At 50.3% G+C, this 25,464-nt stretch overlaps 1 gene segment (V, D, J or C); it reads right to left on the bottom strand.

Annotated features, from left to right (window-relative positions):
* Positions 1 to 422: 422 nt before the first annotated feature.
* On the bottom strand, positions 423 to 1,058 carry LOC106733067 (immunoglobulin lambda variable 5-39-like). The segment is given in 2 exon segments: positions 423 to 859; positions 970 to 1,058. Coding segments are annotated over 2 exon segments (468 nt in total).
* Positions 1,059 to 25,464: the final 24,406 nt, after the last annotated feature.

Raw genomic sequence — 25,464 nt, 5'->3', positions numbered from 1 at the left:
CTGGAGCCAGTGACACGGTCCTACAAAGAGCAGTGTTATGGCGAGTGTTTAAGAAGGGCCGGATGGATGTGATTGCACCATTTTTTTCTGGCAGCCCTAATACAGCGCCCTTTGTCATTCATTGGGCTGTGAGTGTCCGTGGGTGAGAGCTTGAGGGTCTAGTCCCAGGTGTGTTGCTCTCTTGGCAAGTGTCATCCACTTCCCTGGCCCACCACCTATGCCCAGCAGCCTCACAGTGAGTCCCTGCAGTGGGTGGCTTTCATCCACTGATATTACCCTCCTTGCCATGATCTCCTCCCTGATGCTCCAGAGTACAGGCAGCATTGCTCCCAGCCCTGTTCAGCGTTCCCCTCTTCCCCTGAGGATGTTTTGTTCCATGTTAACTGGGTTGATTAAGTTCTTGGCTTATTCACATTGGGCAAAAATCAGGCACCTGTTCAGGCAACTGCAGTCTCCAAAACTAGCAGCCCCAGGCTGGTGGAAGGGAAGACAAAGAAGGTTTTTGCCTCACTTCCCCATCTGACTGTGTCACTGTGACAAGCACTGTTGTGCCACACAGCACAGTAATAGTCAGCCTCATCCTCCGCCAGGGCCCCAGAAATGGTCAAATAGCAGGTGTTGCTGGATGTGTCTTTGGAACCTGAAAACCGGGCAGGGACCCCGGAGCCCTGGTGTTTGTCAGAATCTGACTTGTATCTCAGCAGGTATCGTGGGGAATTCCCTGGCTTCTGTTGGTACCAGTCCACATCGTAGCCACTGATGCTGGTCCCACTGCTCATGGTGCAGGAGAGTTTCACGGTGTTTCCTGGGGACACTGCCACTGAGGGCGGCTGAGTCACCACATTCTGGGAGCTGGAACCTGGGAAAATAAGGACAAAGGTTGTGAAGTCCCCTCAGACCATTGTGGGTGCTAGTGACACTGTTTCTGCACGGAGTCCAGCAACAAGCTCAAGGTTTTCCCGTCCTTACCTGGGAACCACGTCCCCAGCAGGACAATGAGGGGAGCCCAGAGCATGGTGAGGAGATCTCAGGCCTCCGGGAGAAAAATCCACCAAACGCGCTGAGATCGCCTGACAATATCTGCCCCTTATATTGATCCTCCTGGGGGAGGCACATTCAAGCTCCACCCTTACGCAGATCTGATCCTATCTCATTGGGCCTCCTGACCACAGGGAAAGTGCCGAGTGTGAAGGGGTGGGGCCCTCTGGTGAGGGTCGTTAGACACGTAAGGCCTGTGTCAGTCAGTGCCCCTTGAGCATCAGTGTCAGTACCAGGCAGGGTTTTATAGACAATTCAGCTTGGGGGTGGCATGAGCTCAGCTGTGCAGGTGGGGAAGGGAAATCGCAATGTGTTTTTGTGACTAACACCTCACAGCACCCCACAGTTCTTGTGCATGGGACAGACACTCAGTAATGGCATTAACTGCACCCGGCTGGTGACGTGTCATGTGGAACCGCAGCGGATCCCTGGCAGTAAAGCAGCAGCCTGCAGCCCAGCGCTGCACAAAGAGGCTTGAGGAACTGATTGTAATGCTCTTAATAATGTTTGATCTCCCTTCCCGCAGTGTCTACTCCTGGGATAGGAGCCTGGCAGGTGCCCACTCAAAGCAGCACTGAGTCTGCCTCTGCAGGAAGAGGCAGCGCAGTGGACAACTCTGTCTCAGTAATGACTCTTGGTGGGGCATCATTCTTTGCTGGGCCTAGTTCGGGCTGGTAGTGGTTGGCCAGCATGATCCAGATCTAGGCAGGGACTTGAGCCCAGGTGCTGACCAGGCAAGCTCCATGTTTTCCGGATTCTCTGCCAGGAGTTGCCGGCAATCCCAGTCTGCTGCGGGTGGCTGCTCCCCCTTGGAAACTCGGACTGTATGTCAGCCTGTGTGCACTGGGGCACAGAGAGCCCAGCAGGCTGGGGAGTTCACCATGCCCCGGCCATACCACTGATGCTGATGGGCTCAGCCGGGGGCATTACTGGAGCCATTGATAAAGGATGGAGCTGTGTGCGGGGAACAATTGCACGTGCTTCATGCCAGCCCTGGGCCTGAGCCTGCTTACATGATCACAGTTCCTTTTAATCTCTGAGCTAACCCCTTGGAGACAGAGGATCTTTGGGAGGGGATAACACAGGTCCATGAAGTCTCAGATTCCCCGTTGAGGTGCGTGTGAGGGGGTAATGTCCCAGAGCCGGGATGTGACTAACGAGCTGCGGTTTGTGCAGCACTTGGGGGACATACAGTTCCATTGCACTGCTGGGGCAGAGATACAGGGGAGCACACGTCAGTAACTGGCACAGTTCAGGGAGAGGGAGGGTGGAGGTAACAATGTTGCTGTCACACTGTTAGTCAGCGGCATGGGCCCAGCGTCTCTTCCCTCGCATTCCCCTGCAGAGAAGCTCTGCTAATATAATCATAGAATACTGGGACTGGAAGGGACCTCCAGAGGTCATCCAGATGAGCTGGGAGGGGCTGATTGGATTGGAGGCTTTGAGCCAGGCCACCTGCTTTGAGTCAGCAGCCTTATAACAAAGGTAGCCAGAGCAACCTGAGTGAGCAGACAACAGAGGGAGTTTGCCCGGGAGTTCACCTCAGGGAGCCCCACAGAAGTTCTGTTTTTTTCTTTCTTTTGTTCTCTTCTTTTTCTCTCTCTCTTCACACCTTTATGATTCCGGGCCCAATAAATACAGCATCTGAGGAGTCTCTCAGAAGGAAGACAGTGTGGATAGTGATAGAAATGTAGCCGTGTTAGTCTGGGGTAGCTGAAGCAAAATGCAGGACAATGTAGCACTTTAAAGACTAACAAGATGGTTTATTAGATGATGAGCTTTCGTGGGCCAGACCCACTTCCTCAGATCAAATAGTGGAAGAAAATAGTCACAACCATATATACCAAAGGATACAATTAAAAAAAATGAACACGTATGAAAAGGACAAATCACATTTCAGAACAGGAGGAGGATGCACGGGGGTGGGGGAAAGGAAGGAAGGTAAGTGTCTGTGAATTGATGATATTAGAGGTGGGGAGAGTGGGATGTCTGTGAGCTAATGGTATTAGAGGTGATAATTGGGGAAGCTATCTTGGTAATGTGTAAGATAGTTTAAGTGTTTGTTCATTCCTTCCCGGAGAGTGTCGAATTTTAACATGAATGACAGTTCAGAGGATTCCCTTTCAAGTGCAGATGTAAAATGTCTTTGTAGCAGAATGCAGGTGGTTAAGTCATTGAGAGAGTGTCCTTTCTGGTTAAAATGGCAAGAAACTGTTTTTTCTTTGTGATCTTGTCTGAAATCTGTTTTGTGGGCATTAATCCTTTGGCGAAGTGTCTGAGATGTTTGTCCAATGTACATAGCAGACGGACACTTTCAGCACATGATAGCATAAATTATATTTCTGGATGCGCAGGAATATGTGTTCTTGATCTTATAACTCACTTGGTTAGGTCCAATAATGGTATCAGCAGAATGAATATGTGGACAAAGCTGGCAACGGGGTTTGTTGCAAGGGAAGGTACCAGGGTTGGTATTAGTGTGGTATGTCCTGTGGTTGTTGGTAAGAATCATCTTGAGGTTAGGTGGTTGTCTATAGGAGACTATGGGTCTGTCTCCCAGAGCCTCTTGGAGTATGGTATCCTGTTCCAGTATAGGCTGTAGTTTATTGATAATGTGTTGGACAGGTTTAAGTTGGGGGTTGTAGGTGATGACAAGTGGTGTTCTATTGTTGGTTTTCTTGGGTCTGTCTTGAAGTAGATGGTTTCTAGGTATTCGTCTGGCTCTTTCAATTTGCTTTTTTATTTCTCTGGGTGGGTAGTTGAGGTTTATAAATGCTTGGTAGAAATCCTGAAGCTTCTGATCTCTGTCAGTGGGATGAGAGAAGATGCGGTTGTATCGAAGGGCTTGGCTATAGACGATGGATCGTGTGAGGTGTTCTGGATGGGAGTTGGAAGCATGTAGGTAACTGTATGAGTCGGTGGGTTTTCTGTAGAGTGGTGTCTAATTTTCCATTGTTGATTTGTACTGTGGTGTCCAGGAAGTGGATCTCTCATGTAGAATGGTCCAGGCTGAGGTTGATGGTGGGGTGTAGGTTGTTGAAATCTCTGTGGAATATCTCCAGTGTTTCTTGGCCATGCGTCCAGATCATAAAGATGTCATCAATGTAACGTAGGTAGAGAAGGAGTGAAAGGGGACGGGAGTTGAGGAAACATTGTTCTAGGTCAGCCATAAAGATGTTAGCATACTGTGGGGCCATGCGTGTACCCATGGCTGTGCTGCTGATCTGGAGGTATAAGTTGTTCTCAAACTGGAAATAATTGTGGGTGAGAACAAAGTTACATAGGTCTGCTATCAGGTTGGCAGTAGTGTCCTCTAGGATAGTGTTTCTAATTGCTTGTTATCCGTCTTCATGTGGGATGTTGGTATATAGAGTTTCTACATCCATGGTGGCAAGGATGGTGTTATTGGGGAGGTTATCGATGTTTTGTAGTTTTCTTAGGAAGTCAGTAGTGTCTCGGAGATAGCTGGGGGTGTTGGTTGCGAAGGGTTTGAGAAGAGAGTCTACATAGCTGGATAGACCTGTAGTGAGCGTGCCAATACCAGAGATGATGGGACGTCCGGGGTGCCCATTTTTATGGATCTTGGGAAGCAGATAGAACAATCCTGGTCGGGGGTCAGAAGGTGTTTCTGTGTGGATTTGTTCCCGAGGAGCTGTAGGGAGGCTTTTAAGGAGACAGTGTAGTTTCTTTTGGTATTCCAAGGTGGGATCAGAGGGGAGAGGTTTGTAAAATGTGGTATTCGAGAGTTGTCTGGTTGCCTCCTGGTTATAGTCGGCCTTATTCATAATGACCACAGCAGTGTGGATAGTGAGAGATTAGCTGTTGTGACCTGCACAACAAGGGCCATGTTTGTCTTCTGCCCAGAGAACAGAAGTGACTGAAAGGACCAGAGGCCCAAATATGAACCCTGTGCTCCATCAGAGAAGATGAAGACTTTCTGGAGAGAAGGCAGCATTTAAAACTCTAGGCACAGGATGCTGAAGAACTACAGAGGACGAGGACAGTGCAGAATAGAGAAGAAAATTGGCAGCATGTGACAGCCAGGAGAAGAAAGACAACTGAGAGATTGCCAATCCCGACAGAGGTGAGGATTTGCTTTCAGGCTCTCAGCACTAGTACTACAGTGAAAAACACTTTGGCAGTAACCTTCTAAGGGAAGGAATCCAATGGCGACCCCATTGATTAGAAGACAAGGGATGCCCTATGAACACCACTCTCAAGAGAAGCTGGGTGGTGTTGGTCAGGGATTCCCTCCCAAGAGGGATGGAGTCAATCATTTCCCATCCAGACTGAGAATCTGGAGAAGTGTGCTGCTTACCCTGGAGCTAGGTGTCTGTTCAACAGCACAAGCAGGCTGGGAAACAAGCAGGAAGAATTAGAAGTCCTGGAACAGTCGAATAGCAATGATTTGATTGGAACAACGGGGTCTTGATAGGATGACTCACATGACTGGAGCACTGTCATGGGTGCATGTTGAGGCAGGACAGGTGGGTGAAAAAAAGAGGAGGAGATGCCCTCTTGTAGGAGAGCATTATGACTGGTCATTATGATTGGTCATAGCTCCAGTTTAAAGCCAGACAAAAGCCTGTTGAGAAACTTTGGGTTAAGTCTAGAGGCAGGAACAACAAAGGTGATGTCATGGTCGGTATTTGCAATAGACTACCAGACCAGGTGGGTGAGGTAGACGAGGCTTTCTTCAGACAACTAACAGATCAGAGCCCCTACTTCTCATAGGGGAGTTTAATCACCCTGACATCTGCTGGGAGACCGATACAGCAGTGCACAGACAATCCAGGAAGTTTTTGGAGAATGCTGGGGACTGTTTCCTGGTACAAGTGCTGAGGGAACCAACTAGGGGCTCACAAACAGGAAGGAATTAGAAGGGGAAGTAGACGTAGGTGGCATCTTGCAAAGCAGTGATCATGAAATGGTCAAGTTCAGGATCCTGACCCAAAGCAGCAAAATACATACCCTGGACTTCAGAAAAGCAGCCTTTGACTCTCTCAGGGAACTGATGGGAATGATGCCCTGAGACACTAAGATGAAGGGGAAAGGAGTTAAGGAGAGCTGGCTGTACTTTAAAGAAGCCTCATTGAAGGCCCAGTAAAGAACCATACCGATGTACTGTAAGAAAAGCTGACTAAAATGGCTGACCAGACAAATCCTTGTCGAACTTTAACACGAAGAGGAAGCTTACAAGAAGTGGAAACTAGGACAGATGACTAGGGAGGAGTATAAATATATTGTTCGATGAGTGAAGGTGCAGTGCCAAGACCCAGGGCAGTGTCTGTTGCTGTGTGCAGTGGTTCTGTAGCTGTACGGGACACAGGGTAGCAGAGACACAAGACGGGTGAGGTAATAGTTTCCAGCTGACCAATCTCTGCAGAGGAGAGAGACGAGCTTTCCTGGCAGACTCACCTCTGCAGCCTTTATTATTCCACAGCTTCCTCAGACTGCGTGGCCCATTGTGAGATCCTCAGGGTCTAGCTCTGGCACACGGACAGCACCTGGCTGTGATAATGCGGCATGCTCCCCGGATCCACCACCTAGGGCTGGAGCACGGCAGCTTCTCAGCAAGTCCCTGCAATGGGGGGCTCCCATCAATTGATGTTTTCCGTGCTGGCCAGTGTCTCACTTCCCAGGGTCCTGTCCCTGATGTTCTGGGGCTGCAGGTAGCATCACTGCCTGCCCCGACCATCGTTCCCCCCTTCCTCTGAGCACGTTCTGCTCCATGCTAATAAGGCTGATCAGACCCCACAACTTCTTCAGTCGCAGGTATCAGTCTGTTACTCAGGCAGTTGCAGCCACCCGGGTACAGATTGAGACATTCTAGAGTCAGGAAGCCATCGGTGCGCGGCTAGATGAAGGTCACTCTGCTAGATGCAGACAGACCAATCCCAGCGGATAGGGGCAGGGAGAAGAATCACACTGGGCTCTTTCACAGGATTTACCCTGTGATTTGAACATAGCCAGAATTTTGGGGGAACAGAGGCAAGTATTGTGCCCCCCTCGAACTGCAAGCCTGCGGGAGGCAGCCTGTGTGTGCAATGCAGTGAGATCTGCAGAGAAGTCAGACGTTGTCCTGCTCCCAACAGTACCCCTGGGGCCAGGAGTCAGAATTAGGTTGAAAAGAAGGAGATTTGCTAAAGTACCATGATCTGTCCCGAGCCTGGTGAACTGCCCAAGTAACAGGTGCGGCATGTTCATCGGTCCCAGCCACAAGGAGGAGGAGTCCTGCGGCACCGACACACAAACACATTTCTTTGGGCAAATGCTTCCTGCCGCGCGCTCGGGATCCCACTGACCCCGGGACACAATGACACTGCAGAGGAGCCGCCTTTGCCTCCTGAGGCCCAGCGCTGCTCTCACGGGGGATTCTCCACAAACCCTCCCTGGGTGAGACCCCCTGAGGTGCTCAAGCCCGGCTCTGCACATGCCCAGTCCTGCAGGTGCCGGGTGAGAGCCCTCACGGCACTTGGCAACGGCACTGCTGTGCACTTACCTCGCGCCTCTGAGCATCGGATTCAGACAAAGAGCAGCTGGTGGGCAGATGAGGAACCTGGCCAAGCTCCTGAGAGGCAGGGACGTGGCTCCCTCCCTTTCCTCAGGACCCCCAGGGTTCTCAGTCACAAGGGAAGCTTGGCTGGGGTAGGAGCCACCCTCCCAGAGCTGTCTGCTGGGGGCTTCCCTATACCCAGAGTGCGCCTCATTGCTCTGGATCATGGAGTCATGTCTCCAAACTGGTGGGCCTGTGCTAGGGGAGGGAACACTCAGCCCCAACGCACCCCACTGATTACTAAGGAGCCATACTGTGACACCAGCCCCACACGCAGTCACAGAAGAAAGAATAACTGACCCCCACCATGTCAACAGGCAGTTTGTGTCTCACTTCCCCATCAGGCTGTGTCACTGTGTGAGAGCTACTGTCACTGTCCCACACCTGACAGTAATAATCAGCGTCGTCCTGCGCCTGCACCCCAGTGATGGTTAACGTGGCCGTGTTCCCGGACTTGGCACCAGAGAATCGGTTAGGGATTCCAGAAGGTCTGTTGCTATTATCATATATCACGAGTAGAGGGGCACTGCCAGGTTTCTGTTGGTACCAGTGCACATACTTGCTACCAAGGTTGTTCCCTGAGCAGGTGAGTTGAGCGTTTTGCCCTGGAGACACAGACACTGAGGGCGGCTGAGTCAGCACGTACTGGGCCAGAGAACCTGGGAAAAGAGGAGAAAACAGAGGGATCAATTCGCTGTTTCATTGCTGTGCGGAGAGAGAGCTCACTCTGCAGGCAGCCAGCACAGGCAGCTGGGGAAGGGAAAATCTTTTTGGATTAAAATCTTTTTGGGTTACCGCACCCGAGCAGTAGGTGAGCAGGGTGAGGAGCAGGGGGGCCCAGGCCATGGTGGATCCAGACGAGCTCGGCTCCCTGAGGCAAACGGGTCTGTGGCTGGGACCCTCCGATTCCCCCTTAAAACACCAGCACTGGGGAATGGCCCCTTCATGCAAATCTGCTTGCGGCTGATTGGCTGCCAAAGCCTATGGACACCCGCCCACTTGGGAAGCACAGGAACAGAGAGGGAGGGGCAGCTGTCTGTATAAAGCCCCATTGTAACTGGGGTAAGAGCAATGCTTTGGGTTACCCTTTGCCAGGGGACAGTAGAGACCCCTGGAGCTGAGGACTCTCAGGCTGCACAACCGGCCACACCCCTTATTTCATGGTGCCGAGCATCCACCTGCCTGCCCCTGGGGTAACAAACCAGCTGAGATTTGTTGTTGTGGCCCCAACCCACAATCCCTGCAGTCACCTCCCCTGGTCTCTGGCGCTGGGATGTGGGTGGGAGGCTGGGGTGGCTCTTCCAGCTGCCTCCTTTCACCTGCTCTTTTGACTCTGGCCAGCCCCATGTCAGGAGAGCGAGGAGCTGGCTGGTCCTGTGAGTCGTGGGGCCAGCAGGGGAGCAGGGATCAGCTGATCATCCCCCTTACACGGGCTCCCCCAGGGCAGAGCATGGAGTGACTGGGGGAGCGAGAAGCCAGGTGGGGGTGGTCTGGAGGTGTAGGCAGCTGCAGGGCTTCTCCCTCTCTGCCCTCAGGTTTGGGGGTTTCATCATCCTCCAGGTGGGAGTCTCTGCCCTGGAGAACGTGGAACAGGGAGGACAGAAGGGGCTGGATGAAGAGCTGGGCCCTCAGAGCAGAAGGCCCCAGGAACCTCATTCCTACCAGCCGTGTGAGAGCTGTGAGGGTTTGAAATCCCTGAGCCCAGAGATGCCTCTAGCCCAGCAGCTGCCAGCTGGTCACTGGGAACTGCAAACCCCATTGGGTATCCTATGAGCTGTGGATGATCAGCTCCTCCTAGTGGTCAGTGTCACACACAGCCTGGGGCTGTTCCTCTGCATGGCTGTGGAGCAGCGTCACTTCACAGTCACTGTGCACACCCCAGCTGCTCCTTCAGGGGCTGGTCTCCTTCCCTGTGTGATGCAGGGTGAGCAAGTCATCAGCTTCCTCCTGCCTCTTGGGAGATTAGTCACGATATGGGGCAGCTGCAATGGCCATGATGAGGTTTGCTCCCATGTTGTGTCACTGCCAAAAGCGCTGTGGAAACAGCATCTGCAAACCAGTGTAATTCAGATTCATGGAAATAGTGACTGAGAGCAAAGTTTTCCTTTTACATTTGCTAGTCGGCGGTCAGCAGAACCGTCCTGTGGGGCACAACCTTCTTTAATGTTCTCTGTACCATTGGTGCACATTTTTCAATCAGGAGGCACAAGTTTGTAACTCTTGAGACTGTTGGAGTATTTATGCTAATCCCCAGGATGTTTAAGTATGAAGGGAGAAATGCAGCTGTTGTGGAAAGTGGCCGGCATGGAGGTGTGTGGCCCCTATACATTGCTAGTGAGCACTGTCATTCCTTTACATGCTGACCCAGCCCACCCCATCCCCTACCTTTGGGCTAGTTTTCTGCAAAATTTTTAAAGCTGCACAGGGGTAGTCATGTAATGGCAAAAACTTAAATAACAACACATAGTCTTACAGCACCTTAGAATCTATTTCCGTTCTTCCCTCGTGTCACGAATCCGGGCAGAGTTCCTCTGGGAGGCGTCCACTGGATCCATCGACAGCTTTGAGGAGCAGTGGGTGCTGTCCGGGGTTCTCTGCTCAGTGTCCCCATCCGGTTCCCTTATTTTAAACCTGTGACCCGCACTCCTTGACCCTGTTGTCATTTTTTGTCCCCCGGATTCAGTTGAACATGGGTTCAGTGTCCCTCCCATAAGGCTGGGGAGGGGCTTCCCATGATTTCAAATAGGCCTTAGAATCTATCAAAACATGTAGACGGTATCGTGTGCTGTTGTGGGCACAACCCACTTCTTTAAATGAATGGAGTTATTGAAGATCCAACTATGAAAAGGGGATGGAGAGGATGAGGAGGGCGAGGGGAGGAGGGGACATGAGAGAAGTAAAAAAAGGGAAAGAAATAATCAGTCTCTGTGCTACATAAAGCTGATAGACAAGTTGCAAACTGTTCTTAATTATTCAATGTTTCATTTTTTATGTCATTGGGATGTGGAATGTACTGGGCCTACCAGCCAATAAATGTTATTGGGGCATTTATTTATGTGGGGCCTAGTTTGGGCTGGGTGGCCGGGCAGCGTGATCCAAACCTCAGCAGGACAGGAGCCCAGGCGCTGATGGGTGAGCTCCATGTTCTCTGGATGGTGTCTCTCGCCACCCAGCACTCTGGATGCCAGAAGTCGCAGGGCGATCCTGGCCTGCCGCAAGTATCTGCTTCCCCATGAAAACTAACTCATGATGCCAGCCCGTGTGCACTGGGGCACAGAGAGCCTATTGAGTTGGGGACTTCACCGCCCCTTGTCCATCACACCGGCCCTGACAGACTCAGCCAGGGGAGTCACTGGAGCCAGTCTCCTCAAGCCTAGAGAGGAGCTATTAACAAAGGATGGGACCATTTGCAGGGGAACAACTGTTCATGTCTCACGCCGGTCTTGGGTATGGGCCCACATGATCCTGGCTCCTTTTAATCTCTGAGCTAACTCCCTTGAGACAGAGGGTTTTAGAGAAGGGATAACACAGGTCCATGAAGTCTCAATTTCCCCGTCAAGGTGCTTGGGGGTGTAACCTCCGAGAGCCCGGATGTGACTAACTATCTGAGGTTTGTGCAGCACTTGAGGGACATACAGTTCTATTGCATCTCTGGGTCGGACGTGCAGGGGAGCACAAGTCAGTAACTGTGGCAGTTCAGGGAGAGGGCGGGCGGGAGGAACAATGTTACTGTCACACTGTCAGCCAATAGCGTGGGCCCAGCGTCCCTTCCCTTGCATTCCCCAGCTTCTGGTTGTACAATAAAAACCCTGCAGAGAAGCTCTGCTGATGGGATTTGATCAAGTGCTTTGTTCCAGGCAAGCCTGGGTGGGCTGATTGAATTGGAGACTTTGAGTAGCAGGGTATCTGCTTTGAGTCAGCAGCCTTATAGCACAGACAGCCAAAGCCAACTGAGGGTTTCTATACTGCAGTTTTTAGGGAAAAAATGGCCAGTTTTCTGAAAAAAACCTCCAGTTACGTCCACACGGCAATCACGTTCTTTAAAAAAAAAAAAAAATCAAAAGAGCAGAGGGTTTTTTTCTGACATTGATAAACCTCTTTCTTCAAGGATGAAGAATTTTCCAAAAGTGCCCTTCGGAAGAAGAGATAGGATCCACCTTATGAATAAAGGAAAGAGCATCTTCACATGCAGACTTGCAAACCTAGTGAGGGGTGCTTTAAACTAAGTTGGTCAGGGAACAGTGACCTAATCCCTGAGTGAAGTGGGGAAGTGGGATACTAGGAAGAATGTGCAACAGAGAAGGACCCCAATTAGTATGGAGAAGGTAGGGAATCTGCTAGTTATCTAAGGTATCTGCACACAAACAGAGGAAACCCTGGAAATCAAAGGAAGAATTAGAAGTCCTGGCACAGTCAATTAACTGTGATTTCTTTAGAATAATAAAATCCTGATAAACTGACATGATTGGAGCACTGTAAGGGTATGTCTACACTACCCTCCTAATTCGAAATAGGAGGGTAATGTAGGCATACCGCAATTACAAATGAAGCCCGGGATTTGAATTTCCCGGGCTTCATTTGCATAAGCGGGGAGCCGCCATTTTTAAATCCCCGCTGGTTCGAACCCTGTGCCGCACGGCTACACGCGGCACGAACTAGGTAGTTTGAACTAGGCTTCCTAGTTCGAACTACCGTTACTCCTCGTGGAATGAGGAGTAACGGTAGTTCGGACTAGGAAGCCTAGTTTGAACTACCTAGTTCGTGCCCCGTGTAGCCGCGCGGCACAGGGTTCGAACCAGCGGGGATTTAAAAATGGCAGAGCCCCGCTTATGCAAATGAAGCCCGGGAAATTCAAATCCTGGGCTTCATTTGTAATTGCGGTATGCCTACATTACCCTCCTATTTCGAATTAGGAGGGTAGTGTAGACATACCCTATGGGAAGGATATAAACTGTTCAGGAAGGACAGGTGGGAGGGAAAAGGTGGAGGAGTTGCGCTGTATGTAGGAGAACAGTATGATTGCTCAGAGCTCCAATATAAAGTGGCAGAAAAGGCTGTTAAGAGCCTTTGGGTTAAGTCTAGAGTCAAGAGCAACAAGGTTGGTGTCAGTATGGTTATTTGCTTATCAAACACCAGATCAGGTAGATGAAACTTTCCTCAGACAACTAACAGAAGCTTCCAGATAACAGGCCCTAGTTCTCATGGGGGAATTTAATCACCCCAGCATCTGTTGGAAGATCAATAGAGCAGTGCATAGACAATCTAGGAAGTTTTTGGAGAATGATGGGGACAAGTTCCTGCTACAAGTGATGAAGGAACCAACCAAGGGCTATACACAGCTTGACCTGCTCCTCACAAAGAGGGAGGAATTAGTCGTGGAAGTAGATCTGGGTGGCAGCCTGGGAAGCAGAGATCATGATATTGTCAAGTACAGGATCATGACCAAAGTGAGAAAGAAGAGCAGCAAAATACAGACCCTGGACTTCAGAAAAGCAGCTGTTTACTTCCGCCGAGAACTGATGGGCAGGTCCCCTGAGACGCTAACATGAAGGGGAAAGGAGTCCAGGAGAGCCAGCTGGACAAATTCCTTGGTCGGATGGAATGCATGTGAGGATGCTGAGAGAGTTGGCTAATGTGATTGCAGAGCCATAAGCTATTATCTTTGAAAACACACGGTGATCGGGGGAGGTCCCAGATGATGGAAAAAAGGGAAATGTGGTGTCCATCTTGTAAAAAGGGGAGGAGGAGAAGCCAGAGAACTACAGACCGGGGAGCCTCACTCAGTCCGCAGAAATATCATGGAGGGGATCCTCAAGGAATCCATTTTGAAGCACTTGGAAGAGGGGACAGTGATCATCAAGGCTGTGTCTACATTGGCATCCCTTTCCGGAAAAGGGATGCTAATGAGACACTTCGGAATTGCAAATCCGTGGGGGATTTAAATATCCCCTGCGGCATTTGCATTTACATGGCTGCCATTTTTTTCCGGCTCGGGGTTTTTGCCGGAGAAAAGCGCCAGTCTAGATGCGATTTTCCGGAAAATAAGCCCTTTTCCGGAAGATCCCTTATTCCTACTTGAAAGTAGGAATAAACTTGACAGTAGGAATAAGGGATCTTCCGGAAAAGGGCTTATTTTCCGGAAAATCGCGTTTAGACTGGCGCTTTTCTCCGGCAAAAACCCTGATCCGGAAAAAAATGGCAGCCATATAAATGCAAATGCCGTGGGGGGTATTTAAATCCCCTGCGGATTTGCAATTCCGAAGTGTCTCATTAGCATCTCTTTTCCGGAAAGGGATGCCAATGTAGACACAGCCCAACAGTCAACATAGATTCACCAAGAGCAAGTCATGCCTGACCAACCTGACTGGCTTCTTTGAGGAGCTACCTGGCTCTGTACACATGGCGGATCGGTCAACAGGGGAAGCCTTTGTCGATTGCTCCTATAAACCTCCTTTCACGAAGCATAAGGGATTTTTATTTTAATGAAGCCATTAAATCCTGGCTTCATTGACTATGTCGGATAACCTATTTTACATGCCTCTGTTGGCAGAGGCATGTAGTCTAAACATACCCTCTATGGGACACTGCAATGGCCGTGATGAGGTTTGCTCCTATGTCGTGTCACTGCCAAAAGTCCTGTGGGAATAGAGCACCTGCAAAACTAGCTGTGCGCCGGCTGTTGGCTCTGCTCCTCCTGAAGTGGCTCCTGCCCTGAACTGCAGGCTCTGCAATATAAGCCTTGTGCTCTGAGGGAGCTGGCTTACAATATATACTATGATATACAGCTGTAGTATGCGGGTGCCTGTGGTATAGATAGTATAAGCCAGCTCCTTGAGTGCACTAGCTGCTGGCCCTGCTCCTGAGGAGCTGGCTGCCACTTTGGGCTGCAGTCTGTGACAATGCAGAGCCTGCACCAGCTCCCGGCTCCTGGCCCTGCTTCTGGGGAGCTGGCTGCACTGCAGGCTTTGAAGTATAAGGCTCACAATGCGTTACCTGCAGTGCAGGGTGGCAGGGCAGCCACCTGGAGCCAGCCGATGCCAGAGTTGTCACTTGCTAGCAGGGCAGAGGAGTTTAACTGCAGGTGGCATCCTTTAGCTGCTGCTTATCAGTTAACCCGTTAAACGGTTAAACTCTTCTATCCCTATCCCGTGACCACACCATGTGACCCTTCACGTGACATTGCTCTGTCCCCAACCCAGACCTTCCACACTCTTTCTCTTACCTCCCTTCCCTGCACTAGGGGCTGGGAGCGGTACTACAGCCGAAGGAGCTCTTGGCAATTCTGCTGCTTTCCCCACCCTGCCACTGCCAGCAGAGAAGGGAACAGAAGGCCCAGCTCTGGCCCTGCCTCTCCGCAGAGCTGCCTCTCCCCCAGCTGCCCAGAGCGGCAGCCATGCCAGAAGAAAGTTCTGTGGGGAGAGAAAGGTGCCTTGGGAGCTTTGCTCCATTCCCAGCTGTGAGAGATAGAGTGGGGAAAGCAGTAGAATTGCCAAATGTTCCTCTGGCTGCTGTTCTGTGCACAGCTCCTCCACCCCCTCCCCCAACTTGTTCTCCTGTGGGGGCATGTGCAGACAGAGCTGGAGTAGAGACAGTTCTGTGGAAGGGCTGGGGCTGGTGCAGTGTCCTTCCGCACACCTACCAGCTAGAAGCGCCTTGCTGGTACTGCATACGGCACCGTACTGGCCTATTGCACTGCTCTTGGTAACTGTTCCAATCCTTCCCTTCTGAACGCTTCTCCCAGGGAATCCCAAGGTCTCCTTTTTCCTGGGAGAAGAATGCATCTGTCTCGCCTACCATCAAAATTCAGCCAGGACATCAACAGCTCTGGACATGACCCAAACAGAATCCAAAGCACCGTGTCTAATGGGTTAGCTGGTTTTGCTCCAGTTCACCAACTACTGGGAGGAGCAGTTGCAAGGGGTAGATTCTGGCTGTATTAATTATAATCACCAAGGACAGGCCTGGGCCATTGTGACCACAGTGTACAAGAGACAGTCAGTAAGGCTGCAGGGCAGAGGGGTGCTGACTATGGAGTCCCTGTACCATATGAAATCCACTTGTTCAGAGGTTACACACTGGACGTAATGGCTGGGCGGTGGGAGTCTCGTCACAGCACTTTCTGTCTTACTTTATTCACAGTCCACAGGGATCCCAAAGGAGGAAACCCAGATAAAGTGAATAGTCCAGCACCTGGCAACCACCCATTACCAGACACTGCCCAGCAGGAACTGGATCCCATGCGGCTGGGAGAGATACATAGTTCCCCCTGCAGCCACCAGTTATTGTGAGACTGCCCTGAGAATTACTGCTCTTTATTGCATGGTTTCCCTAATTCAGTCAGTAGATTTTTTTACAAGCAATGATGCAGATGACAGAGAGAGAAGGGGACCTCCCTGATCTACATTGAAAGGAGCAATGTGATCAACACTGGGCAGTAACTGCATCTATAAATCAATCACTCAATCAATCACTCAGTTTCCACCCTAATCCTTTGAAATGCACTTTCTTACTCTTAAAAGCAAGAAACTGATGCAAGATGCCAGGATCCTTGTAAAAGTGCTTCAGTAATGGTCCCAGGCAGGCAACACCTAGACACAATGGCACTGCTACTCCAGAAGGGTGCACTGCATCTGAGTTCAAGTGTGTGGTCAACCCTTCCACTCGCCATAGAGGCATTAGGAGAAGGTGCAGTAAATACGGTAAAGACTAAATAAGAACCATCTTGCTTCCATCCTGGCTTTGAATTTGAACAAGTTGAAAATCAAGCAAGAGAATGTCAGTGAAAGCAAAATGCAGCCCCTCTCTCCTCAAAGTGAAAGTCTTGCCTTTCAGTAAAAAGAGAAGACGAAAGGACCCAAAGAAACAAGGGTTCCTACGGTATTGAAGTAGTAGGAAGTGGGGTAAAAGGTGTAAGGAAGAAAGAGCAAGGCCATGGCCAAAAGTAACAACCACTTACTCCCACCAGGTTCAACAGACGTGCTATTATTGATCCCAGACTTGTGACCCATCCGGAATGAACCTGCAAGGGCTGGTGCCAGGGAGGAGCACTGCAGATATAACTAGGTTTGCCAAGAAGAGAAGGGGAAAGGGAGATCCGAGGGCGTGCAGAGCTAGGGGTCAGGAAAAGAAGGGGTTCTACTGGTGTATAGAACTGTAGCTGGGAAACAGAGACACAGAGGTAGGCCCAATTAGCATGAAAGGCTTCAGAATATGCTGGCTTTTTGAACCCCAATTAACCCTCACAGGTCCTGCAGATGGGACACTGGACTGTTATTTCCTGGTCTGAGAACTGAGAGGGGGAGAGGAGCTGGACCCTGCCAAAAGGGGGCAGCTGAATAATGTGTGTGGGGTGTGAGTTGGGGGGAAATGAGTCATGTGACCCACAAGCCTACGTGGCCATTGCACAGAAAGAGATTGGGGAGATTCCAGGGGTGGAATAAGTTGTTATTTGCAGGGAGGAAAGTACCTCAGTCGTCTACAGGGTTCTCTGCTTTCAAGCTCCTATACAGGCCCCAGTGAAGGGGTATCCTGGATTTAGTTACAGAAGCCTGAAAAGAGCAGGAATCGCGGGTCCAGAGGTCAGTCCCCTATGTCTTATGCCTACGGGAGAGACTGCAGCTTTTAGGGGATTTTGCCAAGGCCAATTTGCTCCAGGCACAGGACAAACAAGCTTATCACTATAACTGGGAGGCCAAACTGAGGGGCTGTGTCTAAACTGGCAAGTTTTTCCGCAAAATCATTTGCTTTTGCAGAAAAACTTGCCAGCTGTCTACACTGGCCGCTTGAATTTCCGCAAAATCACTGACGATCTCATGTAAGATCATCAGTGCTTTTCCGGAAACACTATGCTGCTCCCGTTCAGGCAAAAGTCTTTTTTTGAAAAACTTTTGCACAAAAGGGCCAGTGTAGACAGCACAGAACTGTTTTCCGCAAAAAAGCCCCGATTGCGAAAATGGTGATTGGAGCTTTTTTGCGGAAAAGCGCGTCTAGATTGGCCACAGATGCTTTTCCGCAAAAAGTGCTTTTGCGGAAAAGCATCCTGCGAATCTAAACGTGCTTTTCCAAAAATAAAGCCTTTTCCAAAAGATCCCTTATCCCTCATTTTAAGAGGGATAAGGGATCTTTTGGAAAAGGTTTATTTTCCGAAAGATCCGTGTCTAGACTGGTGCTTTTTTGCGGCATAGCTCCGAGCCGGAAAAAAGCGGCAGCCATTGTTATGCTAATGAAGCGGGGGGTGGGAGGATTTAAATCCCCGCTTCATTTGCAATTGCGATATGTCTAATTTGCATCCCTTTTACGAAAAAGGGATGCAGTCTAGACACAGCCCTATAGTCCTAAGGAGGTGGTGATGGGAGAAGACCTCACTGTAACCCAGCAAGAGGGAGTGCAAAAGGTCCTCAAAACATATGAACAGGAGTTGTCCACGGCTCCGGGATACACTTAATTAGTAAGTCATCATATCGCCACCACCCTGGGAAACAGAAGATGTGGGACACGGTACAAGAGGAGGTACAGAATATGTTGCGTTTAGGGGAGATTGAAGAATCCTGTCATAACTGGTGAAAATTCAATAGTTCTAGTGCCGAAGCTGAATGGGGCCGTCTGTTTTTGTATAGACTTCAGAAAGGTAAACACAATTTCCCGGTTCAATGCCTATCCGATGCCCCGGGTGGGCTTTTGGAGAGGTTGGGCCAGGACCAGTATATTTCAACACTAGATTTGACAAAGGGACACTGGCAGATTCCGCTGACACCTACGTCCAAGGAAAACACAGCCTTTTCCACCCCCTTTGGGTTATTTCAGTTTAGGACTATGCCATTTGTGCTGCACGGGGCAGAGGCGACATTTCAGAGATTGATGGATTGGATAGTTAGGGAACACTAGCAATATGCCACAGCGTATACTGATGACACTGTCATTTATAGTCTGACCTGGCCTGAGCATCTGCAGCACCTGCAAGCTGTCTTGAGAGCCCTGCAGGCTGCTGGGCTCACAGCTAACCCAGAGAAAAGTTATATAGGCCAGCGGAAGGTCACATACTTGGGCTATACCGTGGGAAAGGGGAAGTTAAAGCCCCTAATGAGTAAAGTCCAAGCCCTCACGGAATATCGTACCCCTACAACCAAAAAGGAAGTATGTCAATTTTTAGGACTGGTTGGATACTATCGAAGGTTCATGCCAGACTTCCAGACACTGGCTGCCCCGCTGACCGGCTTGACCAAAGCGGCACAGCCTAAAAAGGTGTGCTGGTTGGGGCAATGCAAATGAGCATTTCAGCACTTGAGATCGTATCTGACTCAAGCTCCGGTGCTAGTGCAACCCGATTTCTCAAAAGAGTTTATTTTGCAGACCAACGTGTCCACAGTCAGGCTGGGTGCTGTCTTGACTCAGGAGATCGAAGGGGAGGAGCATCCCATATTATGTGTGAACCAAAAGCTATTTCCCAGAGAGCATGTCTACTCAACCATAGAGAAGGAGGCACTGGCGGAGAAGTGGGCTATGGACGCCTTGAGGTACTACTTACTCGGGAATCCCTTCAAATTAGTAACAGACCACACCCCACTGCGATGTCTCCACTCTATGAAGGATGCCAATCCTTGGATAATGAGGTGGTACCTGGCCCTGCAGCCATAAAGGTTTGAGGTGCTACACTGGCCAGGGAGGAAGCACAACAATGCTGACTTCTTTTCAAGATCGAGGGATGAAGAAGGAGACTCCCATGAAGGAGAAGTAAGCATCCTAAGAGTGGAAATGTGTGATGGGATGTTGAGCTCCCCGTCGGAGGAGCCCTCCAACCCCCACAGTCACCGGGAGGTGATGGAGGTGCTCTGCGGCTGGAGGCTGGCCCCACCGTGGTGGTGAGGGGCTTCTTCACGCGCCACCCCCAGCGCATGTGCAGGGACGCCTGTTGCCATGCGATGCCTCTAAGCATCTGTGCCAGCATGAGTGTCGGGGAGAAAGGGGACAACACGCCAATTCAAAAGGGCAGCACGGGATGGGAAGGAAGAATATGCCGGAGGAAGAGAACTCCAAAGGAAGAGAATACCGGAGGAAGAGAACGCCAAAAGAAGAGAATGTTGGTGGAAGAGGACACAGGAGGAGGAGTTCGGAGAGAGCATCAGCTGGGACAGCTGAATGGAACGGAGGGGAGGAAGCGGCCCAGGACAGGGTGATGTGGAGGCAACTGTAACCTGCAGGTTGGTGAGTTAAGGGGTGGTGCTTCACCAACCAGGGAGGAGAGTGGTTCCCTGGGTTGGGATGTGAAGAGGGGGAGGGCCCAGGTTCCCCTTCCCTCCATCAGTGGCGAAGGCATCACTGTGAACTTTCAACTGTGAAGCCTAGATCAGGGTTAAATGACACAACTCACAAGCCAAACACTCTGGTGGACCTTATAAGAACATGGGAGAAGGGTCTGGGTGTAAACTGTGTTTAGGGTGGGACTCCGGTGCACTCCCGATGATGAGACCAATGGGGGTCGGAGTGGGTGACATCCAGGAACCCCGCCCCTCCGGGCCCCCCGCTTGCCTGGGAAACCGGGACAAGTGGTATAAGCTGTTTGAGATCTATCATTTTTGCATCTAAAGTTGGGATATTTTCCACGTACATAACTTTGCTTTTGTCAGCATGAAATTCCATCTTCCCTTGTGTTGCCCAGTCACCAGTTCTGTGAGAACCCTTTGTAACTCTTTGCAGTCAGCTTTGGGCTTAACTATTTTGAGTAGCTCTGGAGGATCTGCAAATGTTACTACCTCACTATTCACCCCCTTTTCAAGAACATGTATGGGTTAAATACCAGTGGCCCAAATGTAAATCCCAGCAGCACAACACTCATTCCTACCTTTTCTCACTCTATCTTAAAAGTGAGAACCCAGCAAAGGTTTCAAAGTAAGTGATGTAGTCGGCAGTGGTTTCAATCCTTTCTAAAGCCCAGATTGTGAGTCTCAATACTCTGGAGCATGGAGTCCTGTGTGCAAACTGGTGGGCCTGTGCTGGAGACGGGGGCAGGGAGGAGGGGGAAGACTCAGTCCTAACCCACTCCACCAGTTGTTGAAGAGTCAAACTATAACACCAGGATGGCCAGAAGGGATTGAGCTCCACACGCAGTCACAGAGAACCAATGAATAACAGATCCCCCCATGTTGACAGGCAGTTTGTGTCTCACTTCCCCATCAGGCTGTGTCACTGTGTGAGAGCTACTGTCATTGTCCCACACTGTACAGTAATAATCAGCCTCGTCCTGCGCCTGGACCCCAGTGATGGTTAACGTGGCCGTGTTCCCGGAGTTGGCACCAGAGAATCGCTCAGGGATTCCGGAGGGTCTTTTGTTACTATCATATATCACAGCTAGGGGAGCACTGCCAGGTTCCTGTTGGTACCAGTCCACATACTTGCTACCAATGTTGTTCCCTGAGCAGGTGAGTTGAGCGTTTTGCCCTGGAGACACAGACACTGAGGGTGGCTGAGTCAGCACGTACTGGGCCAGAGAACCTGGGAAAAGAGGAGAAAACAGAGGGATCAATTTGCTGTTTCATTGCTGTGCGGAGAGAGAGCTCACTCTGCAGGCAGCCAGCACAGGCAGCTGGGGAAGGGAAAATATGTTTGGATTAAAATCTTTTTGGGTTACCACACCTGAGTAGTAGGTGAGCAGGGTGAGGAGCAGGGGGGCCCAGGCCATGGTGGATCCAGATGAGCTCAGCTTCCTGAGGCACATGGGTCTGTGGCTGAGACTCTTTGATTCCCCCTTAAAACAGCTGCACTGGGGAGTGTCCTCTTCAGGCATATCTGTTCATGGCTGATTGGCTGCCAATGCCTATGGCCCCACCCCCATAGGGAGGCCAGGATCAGAGAGGGAGGGGCAGCTGTCTGTATAAAGCCCCATTGTAACTGGGGTAAGAGGAATGCTTTGGGTTACACTTTGCCAGGGGACAGTAGAGACCCCTGGAGCTGAGGACTCTCAGGCTGCACAACCAGCCACGCCCCTTATTTCATGGTGCTGAGCATCCACCTGCCTGCCCCTGGGGTAACAAACCAGCTGAGATTTGTTGTTGTGGCCCCAACCCACAATCTCTTACCGCTTTTATTATGGAGCCTGCAGTTCAGCCGACTCCCTAGGAGCGGGAATTGCAGCCAGGATCTAGTTTGTGTCAGTAGCCTAATTTCTTTCTCCCAGTCATTTCTGTTCCCTTTTGGTACCTTTTCCAAATCCAGTATTTCTTTTCTTTAGGTGGGATGACCAGATCTGCACACAGTATTCAAGATGTGAGCATGTCATGGCTTTATATAGAGGAATTTTTTTTCGTACTATCTATTTTTTTCCTAATGACTCCCAATATTCTGTTATCTTTTTCAGTTTTCAGACTGCCACTGCATATTGGGCAGATATTTTCAGAGGACTATCCACAAGGATTCCAAGATCTCTTTCTTGAGTGGTAACAGCTATTTTAGATCCTTCATTGTTGTATTTAGAATTGGCTTTATATTTTCCATGTCCACTTTGCATTTATCATCACTGAATTCCAACTGCCTTTGTGTTGCCCAATCACCCAGTTTTGTGAGATCTCTGTGTGACTCTTTGGGATCTCACAAAACTTTGGGCTTAACTATTTTGAGTAATTTCGCAGGATCTTCAGCTTTTACCACATCTCTGTTCTCCCCTTTTTAAGAACATGTGTATGTTAAATAGCAGTGATTCCAGCAGCACAACACTCCTTCCTACTCTTTTTCCCACCCTTTTTTTTAAGTGGAGCACCCGGCAATGGTTTCATGATGGTGTGACAGACTGGGCCAGGTCTGGGCACCGCTGAAGGCATCTGTTCAGGGCGAATGCTCAAATTCGGGGCTCTCTATAGCCCCCAGACTGGAGACCCTCCCAAATAGGCCACAAACCAGTCCCACAGAGTGCTCCCGCTGCCGGCTCGGCCAGCCAGAAGCCTCACGAGCAAAACCCCTTCATTGTTATTGTCACTGTAGCACCCTATAGAATCCCTCCCCAGCAGCATGTGGCCACATGGTTCATCAGGAAAAGGTATAGTGGCTCCTCTCCCTGACACTAGAGCTGAAAGCTCCCTCTGCAGGTCAGAGCTTCACTTGAAATGTGATCTCTTGCCCTAGCTCACAGTTTCACCAGCATTTCCCATGTGGAAGGCAGTTCCCCAGCTACAGCACCATGGCTCCTATCCCCAGCCTGGATTTGCTTCCTGGCAGAATTTTCACAGTGAGAAGAAGTCACTCCGCTACTTAGTAACATTTGCATCAGTCCAGTCCCGCCTATTACCTTTAAACATTGCAGAAGACCCTGCGCTCTTCAGAACATGCATAGGGATGCACAGCTGGGAGGGAGTTAGAAATAAGGCCGGGACTACTGGGGACAGGGAAGGCTGGGAGCAGTGGGGAACTGGCTCACAGATGCCAAAGAAAGAGTTGTAGCCGCAGGGTTATGGGGTATTAATCAACTTCCCTAGGGCCCTTAACCCTTTGCTCTCCTTTGCTGCTAGCACTGCATGAAGCTTCGGGCAGCCTCCGCAAGTGACTTCAGCCAGTGCTGTGAAGCAGACAGCCCGCTCCAGGGATTCATAAATTAGAGTCAGGCTGCGGAAAATAAGGAAATGAATAAATATCCACACGGTGCCCCGTTCTATGTGTCCTTGAGTGTCTGAGCCTTTTGAGCATGCAAGGGTCACTTTTTCAATAGTTTCTCTGCAGTCCCAAGGGCTAGAAACTCCCTTAGCTGGTCACTGAGAGCTGATCATCAATCAGAATCTGGGTCTTTCAGCAAAAGCTCTAATGAGTGCCAGATTCCCTATAAAGCCACATGCGGTGCCAGGGATGATAGGCTCTTGGCACCAGACTGCTGAGTAATGGGGCTCGATTTCCCCTGCCACTGTGACTGCTCTGTGAGCATCTTTTTTGTCTGCTCCTCTTCCTGCCCCATTTGTCTGTCCCATGGGAGTCCCACAGGGCTCCCTCTTTGTCCTCTTCTGTTTTTCTCTGAGCCTTACCCTTCAGTATCACTATGCAGTGCTGTCCTGAGGGGACTGGAGTTTTGGGGAAACCTTTCCAGTGCTCCAGGGACAGGACCTGGGGCAACCTTTCTTTTGCAGGTCCCATGCCCACCTTGTTCCATCTCTTCCCCAAACCCGGTCCCTCCTCCACCCTCTTGCTCTCTCCCCCATGCAATGTGGCCCGGTGCATTATGGGGAATTAACGTGATGGCAGCAGGGATTGTCTGCCCTCCTTTTCTTCACCACATGGGTGGCAGGAGCCAGAACAGCTTGGCAGCCTCCCCTGACCCTCCACCCTCCTGGCCCCCTGTGACCTGCTTCCCACGGCAGTGGGAAGTGGAGTGTCCTGAGGCCAGGATGCTCTGCTTCCCACCACTGAAGAGAAACTGAGCACACCAGGGTGGGAGGGTGGCATGGGCGGGGTGGTAAGTAGGTCAGCAAGGAGACCTCTGCTGTCACCTTGCTATGGGTACCAAAAGCACAGGGCCTAGGGTTGCTGCCCCAATTTGTCCTACAGACGGGACGGCTCATTCTCTGTGTGCTCACCTGGGGGCAGCATCCTCTGTGCAGATGACTCCCCCCTACACTTCTGTGCTCCAGCTCATTTGCACACCTGACATGGCCGTCCTGGGATACTGCCCTTCCATGGCTCATCTGATGTCCAGCTCTCATTGGACAAAACTGAGCCCAGTTACGCCAGCCTGAATAGCTCTCCTGCTTTCTCATGCCCCATGCCCCTAAACCCGCATCAACCCACAGCCTCTGATTTGTTTCTGAATCAGAAATCTCAGGGCCTGACATTTAGTGTCCATGCTGGAGGCCTGGGGGAAGATCTGAGAAGGAATTAAATTTGGCTGGCACTCAATGCTGCAGTCGGATCAATGTCTCTGCCTCCCCTTTCTGACAGCGAGAGGATGTGGACTTGAAAAGAGAAGGTGCTAGTTCCTATCCAGCAGCAGGAGAATGAGGAAGGAGCCAGCAATAGCTGAGTGGTTTAATTTCCTGAGTATAAACAGCAGTGTGACTCGTAACACCACGCAATTGGGAAACTTTGTGGCTGTGGGAGCAGAGGAAAGGGTGAGTTGGCCTCATTTCTCCATCTGTCTATGTGACAGTGTGGAGCGCTGCCACTCCTCACAGCACAATAGTAGTTAATAACTCACTAGCTTTTTTCAGTGCATACTTTTGACAGGTGTAGCCCAGACATCCCTCCCTATGTTTTTGTGTTTGTTTCTGGTTTTGTGCCATTTGGTGCAATGCAAAATGGCCACCAGAATTGTGGGTTTTTGAGCCTTAAGTCCCGAGTAAGGATTGAGGAGATGAAGGAAAAAGGTTGAAAAAGAGAACGGGGGGCCTGAATAAAAAGGAGATTGTGAAAGCAACGAGGTTGAAGTTGAGAGGGATTTGAAACTAAAAATCAAAAGAATAGAAGAAAATAGGAAGGCTTTCAGGGGAAAAATAGGATTTGAAATAAGCAAGTGAAAAGAGAAAAATAGAGGAAAAGCAGGAGAGAGAAAGACTAGCTAGAGTGTGTGCAAGAGAAAGAATGCAATAAAAAGGTAGACTTACGGAGGAAAAGCTGGGGCAAGAAGGATTGTGTTAGTGAGCACAGGCCGAGTGAAGCATTCTACTCCAACAGTTGCCAGTAGGGGAATGATCAGGCTTGGGATCAGGTCAGTGAGCTGCAGAACACAGCCTGGCTTGCAGGCTGAACCAAGAGGGCTTGGAGCTAGGTGATGAGTCCTGCCTTCTGGCTGAATCACCCTATGGTTGACCCAGTGAAAAGAGTTCAGGGGTTGTGGATCTGGGTGGTGAGCCCTGACTCCCAGATGAATCAGACTCTGGCCAGATCAATTGGTAGAACTTAGG

The sequence above is a fragment of the Pelodiscus sinensis genome, chromosome 15 (assembly GCF_049634645.1).
Source record: "Pelodiscus sinensis isolate JC-2024 chromosome 15, ASM4963464v1, whole genome shotgun sequence".
NCBI lineage: Eukaryota > Metazoa > Chordata > Testudines > Trionychidae > Pelodiscus > Pelodiscus sinensis.
The sequence above is the reverse complement of the archived record's forward strand: the minus strand, read 5'-3'. Positions and strand labels throughout refer to the sequence as shown.